The 9,973-nt window shown below is 38.2% G+C and overlaps 1 protein-coding gene across 2 annotated transcripts; it reads left to right on the top strand.

Moving 5' to 3' along the window:
* Positions 1,129-7,608, top strand: LOC109354685. Of its 2 annotated transcripts, none has more exons than XM_019597349.1 (3): positions 1,129-1,517; positions 2,577-2,948; positions 3,041-7,608. In XM_019597349.1, the coding sequence occupies exons 1-3, from the start codon at positions 1,416-1,418 to the stop codon at positions 7,394-7,396; spliced, it is 4,830 nt and encodes a 1,609-aa protein (XP_019452894.1). In that variant the 5' UTR covers positions 1,129-1,415; the 3' UTR covers positions 7,397-7,608. The 2 variants fall into 2 exon arrangements, with proteins under 2 accessions (XP_019452894.1, XP_019452893.1); XM_019597348.1 differs by having other exon boundaries at positions 3,032-7,608.

Genomic DNA, 9,973 nt, shown 5'->3' with positions numbered 1-9,973 from the left:
AACTCTGTATTTACTTGCATGGTTGATGGCTTGATTTGTTATCCATAAATTATGTCCTATGAACATCTCGTTAGGAAGACACAAGGATCCACATGAATCTAGAACCATTTTCTTCAATTCAATTAGTTGTCAGAATCATCTACTCGAATATACAACTTATTGGGATATTTTTACAAATTATCACTTTTGTAAGAACTTTATAAACCTTCCAATACATATTAGAGCTTTATCTCTATTTACTTGCATGGCAAATAGCTTGTATGAAGTTTATAAACCTTGCCGGGGTACAAAAATTCGACACTTATTATCTAATTTTCATAGTCTTATTATTCTTCCATTCTTTCTACTTAACTCTTTAGGAAAAATAGTTGGCTCATATTTATTTGTTTTTATACAAAATTAAGACACTATTAATTTATATTTTTTAAAATTCTATCATTATCATTATTTCTATGATAATTATCATTATCTTTTATGAATATATACATTGTGACAGGATGTGCAGAAAATTAATGATTAGCAAAATTAGACATACTCAAATATAATAATTTCTCCATACATTGGTTTTGAATTTTTCCCAGTTTATTTCATATCTTTTAATATTTTGAAACTTATAATTTTTTTCAATAATTATCAATTTATCCCTCATCCTTTTCAGCTCACATCAATCTTTCTGTTCAATATAATTTCCACAAATTTATTACTATATATACCTCACGGTTAACGATTAATTAAATAGATATATTTTAATCAAATTATACTAACTTTAATACCATTTAATAATTTAATAATCATAATACATATTTATTGCATCTGAATACTATGTAACAACCATAAAAGAGGAGGAAAAAAAATGGTCCTAGTAGTTCTCGAGAAGACATTAATCTAGTAGTATAATGTCTGACTAGATTCCCAATGTCGAATGTTTGATTCATGGGAGCGAGCGATTATTGAAAAGGGCAACCACGAATTCTGAAAGATATTAGTTCTTTACCAAAAAGTGAAGCATAACCGGAAAGCTTGTAATAAAACGGCATCGTAATGTCTTACACGTCGAAACGTCAGCGTTTGAGGTGGAATCATGACAATCAATCAAAAAATTTGTCATTCTTAGCCTCAAACAAAATACCAAAAATTTCTCACAAAATCTCGGCGTTTCTCGTGAGTCAAGCGCATCGCTCTTTCTCTCTCTTTTTTATTTTCTCTTTCCATTTCTCTCTCATCATCGCGTTTTTCTCGCACAAAATCTCTGGATTTCTCTCTATTTCCAGCACCAAATAATCGATCTAACTCCTAAAACCCACCCCTGTGATTTGTTTCGATCTGATTTATTTTTTGTTAGGGTTTTGACCCCCGATTGTTAGGGTTTTCGATTGGGAATTGATGTTTCTTTTGAGGAACTATGATGGAGGATTATGCATGGGTTCGCTCGTGAACACAGCAAACAGAGGCGGCACATGTGGCCTCTACCTTCTAACGCGACCACTGTAGTCACCGATTCTCAATTTTTATGCAAAGTATATATCATCGATTAAGCAATCTTTTCAATTTTCACCCTATCTTTCGATTCCTTTTCTAACCGCTTTTTTCATCGTTTTCCTTGTTTGTAATGATCGCTTTTTTATTTAATTCTTTAATTTTTGAGGTTTCGGTTTTTATTTAATTCACCTTTTTTAATAAGGAAAGCTAAAATTTAATTGGAACTAGAAAATTTAGCCTTTTGTAATGTTTTCTTTTAATTTTCGCCTATTTTTTTCTTTCAACATGAGGTAATTTATTGTGTCTTGGTATTGGTTTTATTTTAATGTATGTTTTCCTTGATCTTAATCTAGATGTGAAGCGTGCTACTTTATTTGATTTTTTTATATTTTGAAATACTGATTTGGGTGTGTATGAAATTTGAGGGTTGGCATTATATATCTCTCTCAATGTTTAGGGATTTTCGTTCCTGTGATGTCTCTTCTTTAGATGTTGTTTGTGTTTTATTGGTTTTGTATAATAAAAATATAAAATGCATAATAAAATTTAAGACAGCTAGAATAGATTGTCGTGCTGATATTGATATGAGATTTGTTATTGTTAATATGAGAGAGAAACTGTTCTCATGGATTTGTTGCTTTTTTAGAACTGTAGTGTTTTAATTGTTGAATTTATTGTTTGCAATATGTTTTGAGATTGTGACTGTGTTGTGATTGTTGGGGTTAACCCCAGTTTTTGGGTGATGGCTGGGGTATGGTTTCAGTTATAACTCTGTTTTTGTTTTAATTATTGCTTTATTACTGAACGAATTTATAAGCATTGAAACGAGGTAATTGTGTTGATTGGTTTTTGTTTTAACGATTGCCTTATTTCCCTTTTAATGCACTTGCTGTTTGTTAATGGTTGATATCTGCATTTGGCATCTTCTCTCGGGACTTGATTATTATTGGTTTGCTAGATCATTTTTCATAAGTTAATTTTTCACACTTAATTTAATTTGCTTTCAACTACAATAAAAATTGCTTTTATATCCTTAGGTTATGTCCAATTATGTGTATACTTACTTAACTTGTCTTTTGCTTTTATGCTCACTGTAGGATGGACGTAAGATTCGAGTTGGTGATTGTGCACTTTTCAAGCCACCCCATGATTCCCCTCCTTTTATTGGAATAATTCGTAGGTTAACGTTTGATAAAGAAGAAAATCCAAGTTTAGAAGTGAGTTGGCTTTACCGACCTGCTGATTTGAAGCTTGCTAAAGGGATTTTCCTGGAAGCTGCTCCAAACGAGGTCTTCTACTCCTTTCACAAGGATGAAATATCTGCTGCATCATTACTCCATCCGTGTAAAGTTGCATTCCTTCGTAAAGGTGTTGAACTTCCTTCAAGGATATCTGCATTTGTCTGTAGACGGGTGTACGACATTGAGCACAACTGTCTATGGTGGCTAACTGATCAGAACTACCTTAATGTCAGTCTTCCGATGTGATTAATTTTATGCCATTTAATTTTGTGTATTTTATTGATAAGATTCTGATCTTTCAATGGATTTAGGAACTACAGGAAGAAATTAACCAGCTATTAGAGAAGACAAAACTAGATATGCATGGTGCAGTACAGTCTGGAGGCCGTTCGCCCAAACAGTTGAATGGTCCAACATCAACGCAATCATTGAAGTCTGGTTCTGATAGCATTAAAAATAGCTCTTTTGGTGTACAGAGTAAGGGGAAAAAGAGAGAACGGGGTGACCAGGGATCTGATTCATCTAAAAGGGAGCGATTAGTTAAAGCAGAAGAGGGAGATTCTGGTCAATCTAGACCGGAGAGCATGTTAAAATCTGAGGTTTCTAAATTTACTGATAAAGGTGGGCTAGTGGACTTTGAAGGAGTTGAAAAACTGGTACAGCTCATGCAACCTGAAAGTGGTGATAAAAAAATAGATTTGTCTGGGAGAATAATGCTGGCCAATGTAATAGCAGTTACCGACCGGTATGACTGTCTTAGCTGGTTTGTACAGCTCAAGGGTTTGCCTGTGTTGGATGAATGGCTCCAGGAGGTTCATAAGGGCAAAATTGGTGATGGTAATATGCCTAAAGAAACTGACAAGTCTGTTGAGGATTTTTTGTTGGCACTACTTCGTGCATTGGATAAGCTTCCTGTGAATCTTAATGCACTACAGACCTGTAATGTTGGAAAGTCTGTTAATCATTTACGCTCTCACAAAAATGCTGAAATTCAGAGGAAAGCTAGGAGTTTAGTTGACACATGGAAGAAACGCGTGGAGGCTGAAATGAAGATGACTGATTCACAATCTGGTTCAACCCACCGTGTTTCTTGGCCAGCAAAGCAAGCATCTTCTGAGGTTTCTCAGGTTGGAAATCGAAAAATTGGAGGATCTTCCGAGAATGTTGCAAAGAGCTCTGCAATTCAACCCTCAGTATCTAAAACTCCCCAGGCAAAGCCTAATTCTGGAGAACTATTGTCCAAGTCCTCTTCGACTCCTGGCTCTGTTAAAGGCATGAGTACCTCAGTAGGCAGTAACTCAAAAGATCGAAACATGAAAGTGTTGGTTGGAGCTGTCACGTCAGATCTACCAATGACACCTATCAAGGAGGAAAGGAGTAGTGGTTCTAGTCAGTCTCAAACCAACAGCTTATCTTGTTCTAGCGAACATGCAAAAACTGTTGGTTCTTGTATGGAAGATGCAAGGAGTTCCACTGCTGCGTCAATGAGTGCTGGTAAAATACATGGTGGTGCATCTCGAAATCGGAAGTCAAGCAATGGTCTACATGGAGTTGGTCTTGCTGTACTTCAGAAGGAGTCCAGGTCTGCAAAAACTTTAACTAGAAATACTCTGGTTGAAAAAGTCTCACCAACTCAAATGTCCCACGAAAAATCACCTGATCGGCCCCTTGCTGATCAACGGAATAGTCAGCCACTGATTCTCAGGTTGCCAAACACTGGTCGAAGTCCTTCAAGGGGAGCTAGTGGGGGCACTTTTGAAGAACCTACTGTTTCATGTGGCAAAGCTTCACCACCTGCTGAAAAGAATCAGAGTCCGGATAGAAGAGCGAAAGCTAAAACTGATTGTTCGCCGACCAATGTTGCATCAAATTTCAGAAATGATGCATCTGATGCTAATGGATCTTTGACTTGTTTTGAGGAAGGTAAGGGGTCTCCGATTGGTGATCAGCAGTGCATTGCCAGTGAAGAGGGTGATAAACCAACTGAAACATCAAAACCAACTGGTCTTTCATCGGGATTTGTTTCTAGATCAGGGCAGATTTATGATGCATCCGTAAGTCCCATGGATGCATTAGTTGAAAGCTGTGTGAAAATTTCGGAAGCAAGTGCTTCTACTTCCCCTGGCGATGATGGGATGAACCTACTTGCTACTGTAGCTGCAGGGGAAATATCTAGATCCAAAAATGTTTCACCACTAGCTTCACCTGCAAGGAAGTCTCCTGAAGCTGGAGGGTCTAGCTCTGTCAATGATTGCAAGTCAAAACATTCTGGTGGAGGAGTTGTTCATACTCTTGCACAGTCTGATGTGGGGGCTATTGAAGAGCATCATTTGGAGTCTGTTGACCCATTGCAAGTCAAGCTTGATTCAAGGCATTCTGATATAATGGTGTTACACAATGGTTCTGAAGATGGTGAAGCCATGTCATCCAGTTGTGTTGAAAAAACTGGTGATGGCAGAACTAAAATGAATTTCTCCACTACAGATTGCTTGCAGAATGCTGAAGACCCTTGCTTACTGCCTGAAACCAAAGAGGGTGCTTCTGAAACTACATTGCCAGCAATAGAGGAGACTGATGTGGAGCCTGGAGGAACAAACCATTTAAATGACCAGAGGGAATTGGGATGTCAATGCGCTACAGGCAGTAGTTCAGACTCTAAATTAAAATCAAGAAGTTCCTCTTTTGGTGAAGATGTCAAGGTTGATCATCTGGATGAGAGAGTTACAGAGAATGAGAAAATGTCAGTTTCAAAGGAAGTCCTAGCAAGTGTAAATGTCGACAAGAAAATAGAGGAAAAATTGTCTGAGTTATCATCAGATGTTGGCAATGAGAACCGGATTATTGCAGAGAAAGTGTCAGGTACTGGCATATCAGTGCAAAAGCCCTCTCCTGTTGCACAAAACTGTGATCCCAATGATTTGAAGGAGGATGGTATGCTTCCTACTCCTGCTGGTAATGCCTCAATTGTATGCAGGGATGAAAATGCCGATGATGTGAGGTCAGGTGAGGTTGAGCCTGACACTAAACCAATGGATCTGGACCCAGCAGTTTCAGCTGGTATTAATGGACATGTTGAAGAGAATCTGGGTACAAATGAGGTTCTTGGTCACTGTTCTGAGTTATCAGGTCATCCTGAATTGCCAACAATTCATGGAAAAGAGAATGAAGTCTGCAAAACATCAGAGTGTAACTTAGATGGAATTGAATCTGAGGCTGTGCTAGAACGGCATGCATTCAGTATTAATCCACCCCGTACAGATTCTGGGTCTGATACTGCAGTTAAACTGGACTTTGATTTAAACGAGGGGATTCCTGTAGATGATGTAAGCCAGGGGGAGATTGTTAAACAGGAAGAACCTACTACTTCATCTGCTGTTCATGTTCCTTGTGCATTGCCCTTTCCTATGTCTTCCATGTCTGGGAGCTTGTATGCTTCAATTACAGCGACATCTGCTGCCAAGGGACCTGTTGTTCCACCAGAAAGCCCAATGCGGAATAAGGGGGAACTTGGATGGAAGGGATCGGCAGCTACAAGTGCATTTCGACCTGCTGAACCTAGGAAAAATGCAGAAGTGCCATCAAATACCACTGATATTCCTTCTGTTGATGCTACTCCAGTCAAACAAGCTCGCCCTCTTTTAGATTTTGATTTAAATGTGGCAGATGAACTCAGTTTTGACGATTTAACTTCTCATGGTTCTTTAGAATTTAGGCCACATGACCATAGCACAGTGGGTTTTGATCTTGATTTAAACAGAGTTGATGAGACCCCAGAAGCTGGGTCTTACTCTATGAGCAAAGTGGACATTCCTTCTTTACCAAGTAAGCTTTCATTGTCAAGTGGGATATCTAATGGTGGAAGTGTCTCAAGAGACTTTGATTTAAATAATGGACCGGGCCTTGATGAAGTGGGCACAGAAGTCACAGCTCGTAGTCAGCATATGAAAAGTACCATACCATTTCCTTCTGCTGTTCATGGCGCAAGAACAAATAATCCTGAATTCGGTAATTATTCTTGGTTTCCTCCATGCAATTCTTATTCTGCAATTACTGTCCCGCCCCTTCTGCCTGGCAGAGGGGAACAGAGTTATGTTGCCAGTGCTGGTGCACAGCGGATCATGGTTCCTACAGGTAGCACACCATTTGGTAATGAATTCTACAGAGGGCCAGTGCTTTCATCCTCGCCTGCTGTTGCTTATCCACCTAATACGCCCTTTCCGTATCCAGGATTTCCATTTGAAACCAATTTCCCATTATCTTCCAACTCCTTTTCTGGTTGTTCAACAGCATTCATGGATTCATCAACGATGGGTGGACTTTGCTTCCCTACCATGCCTTCGCAGCCTATTGGGCCGGGTGGTGTTGTCTCATCCACATATCCCCGTCCGTACGTGATGAGTCTCCCAGGTGGTACAAGTAATGTGATTCCTGACAACAGAAAATGGGGAAGTCAAAGTCTGGATCTTAATTCAGGCCCTGGCAGTGGTGCGGATGCAGAGGGGAGAGATGATAGATTGCCTTCTGGATTGAGGCAAATGCCTGCCCCCAGTTCACAGGCTTTGACAGAGGAACACATGAAGATGTTTCAGGCGGCAGGTGTATTGAAAAGAAAGGAACCTGATGGTGGTTGGGATGGAACTGATAGATTTAGCTACAAACAACCCTCATGGCAGTAGGAACCATGGCTCTTCAAAGCAAACATATTAAGAGGTCTGACCCGCCTTAATGTATTTTTGAACAGCTTGATTCCAAAAAATATTTAGATCGCTTGTCTATTCGAAATATTAATTTGTTGACAGCTTTGCCTCATGTTTGGATAAACAACTTAATTAAGTGCTTATTAGTTTTTTTGTTGTCGAAATAAACTAAAAAGAGTTTATTTTTATTACTTTCTCTGTATGAGCTATTTTCATAACTTGTTTTCATTATAAGCTCTCTTGATAACCTCTTCCACATACTCCCTAATGCCATGCCAATGCTGATCATTTTATTACTTTTAAGTTCAGGTTTATTTAAATCTTATAAGGAAATGTGGTACTTATTCCATGTTCTGCGTGAACCCAACTATTTCTCTTGCTTGAGTATATGTAATGGGAAATCACCTTGTATGTAGGAATTTTCTTGTCACTCTTCTATGTCTGCGCCTTGAACTTTCCTTTTAATCATCTGAAGTTTAAAGCCTAGTATAGTATTGAAGCTGTACATGTTGTCACTGCAGCGACGTTTTTTCTGCAAAATGTCAGAAATACTGGGTTTAGGGTTTGTTTTGCTGCTGCTGCTGTACCCTTTTCATTTCTGACTTCATAAAACGGTCAGGGCTGTTGTTGCAGTTGTTTTTTTGTGTCTGTATCTGCTCCCGCAGATAGTCCCTTACAAATATAATAGTTTTTTTATGTTCATATCTAACTGAAAACAGCAGTGGCCACTTAGAATCTAGAGAATTTGGCATCATGTGTTTTTAACTGTGACCGTTCTGAAATAGCTGCCCAATCCATTCTCGAACGTTTGGAAGGAGAAAGATTGGATGTATGAACTGACTTAGGCTTTGAAGCCAGTTTGTCTTCTTTAAATCATTTTTTCAACTCTTGGTTACATGTATAGTTATTGTTGTAGTCTTGACTTGTTTATCTATTGCACAGACAGGTTAGCCAGCCACAATGGCCATTGTGTCCCCTCTTGCTTTTTTGACTTGCACTTGCTTCTGCTCATCGTTTTCTATTTATAATTATTATACACTGGAATTTGTGTATAGAATCCCTTGAATTCCTTTTGTTATAATGGATTAACTAAACATTTCCAGCCACTTACTTTGGAAAGATATCTCCATGCAATAACTTGGTGTATCTCTATAGCGGTTCTTGTTCTTAGTGATTTATGTGTAGTGTGTTATGAGGCTGTTTCGAACGGTTTTGCTAAGTTCAGGCTTATAAGTCTTGATATGGCAGAAGCTTATGATTTATAAACTGAAGTTTTATAAGTAATATATATTTGGGAACTAATACCATCGGGTTGTGTGGTTGCCCTTTTGAACCAGTGTCATTCACAAGTCATAGGTAATAATGACCCACTTTATTATTTTGGAAAAGCATTCAATTCATATGCTTGATGCTGAAACGATCCAGTTAGGGGTCCAGTTTGATCTACTACTGGTACTCTGTTTTTAATATTGTAAGGTGGGAATATTTAATGACTTTAGGGGAAGAATAGGTGGTGTTTGAATGATTCACATGAAGCATTATAAAAAGGTGATTGTTGTATTAGGACACCTTTTGAATTCTGACTACATCTCTGCCCTCCACATTCTTCACCACTACCATTTTAAACGTAAAGAATGTCGGCTATGACTCAGTTAGATTAAATAAAATATTGAATAAGATTGCTTCGTGGCCCCATTTTATATGTAAAACAAAACAAAAGGCCATGCAAAGTGCAAACCGTTCCCCACGTTGTCTGCATCAATTTCTATAAAATCTATACATCTGATGTTAATTTGAACTTGTATTGAGAGACATGGTGTCTTTTTTTAATATTTTTTTCTTGGCATCTTGTTGATGCCATGCTTATGACATAATACGCGATCTTAATTTTGAGGAAAGATGCAAAGGTATAAAAATAACGTATTATGCTACCTTAGATGTGAGTTATACAGACTAATTAAGTGACAAACCCCCTGAATATGATCAACATGGAGAACTAGAACCGCTGAATGCAGGAGGGATTTTCTCCAAGGCCAGAAAGCTGCACTCAATGTACGAGTTGCACACACCAATTTATTGAATTTTCCCTTCCACGCGCTTTGCGCATTGCTTGTGCTAAGCGTGCCCGACCAGGCGCTGAGCGCGGCTTACTCTGCCTAGTGATTTGGTGCTCACAGCAAGTGTTCTCTGTGCAATTTTTTCTTACCTCAATGGATTTAGTGTAGCTCCATAGCACCCGTTCTTGCATAAAATTAATCAGCACGAAAATAACATAAAAATGCTAAAATTTAAAGTGCAGAAATTTAAACAATGAGTTGCCTCCTACCACTTCCTACTACACGTTTCTTTAATATCATTAGCTTGACGTTACTTCATAATCTTATGGGATCATAGAGCGGGATCAGTCAAAACAATATAACATAGATAGGTTGATACTATTGTTTAACTATATTTAATCGTTTCCAGCATGAGTCATTAGGCTTAACCGATGCTAGCATTTTTGTGTTCTTCCTGGGACTCATTTATGTACTTACTAACTTTTGTAAAAGAGGATCT

The sequence above is a fragment of the Lupinus angustifolius genome, chromosome LG08, assembly GCF_001865875.1.
Source record: "Lupinus angustifolius cultivar Tanjil chromosome LG08, LupAngTanjil_v1.0, whole genome shotgun sequence".
Taxonomy (NCBI): Eukaryota; Viridiplantae; Streptophyta; class Magnoliopsida; order Fabales; family Fabaceae; genus Lupinus; species Lupinus angustifolius.
Note: the sequence above shows the minus strand (reverse complement) of the source record. Positions and strands in the feature narration are given on the sequence as shown.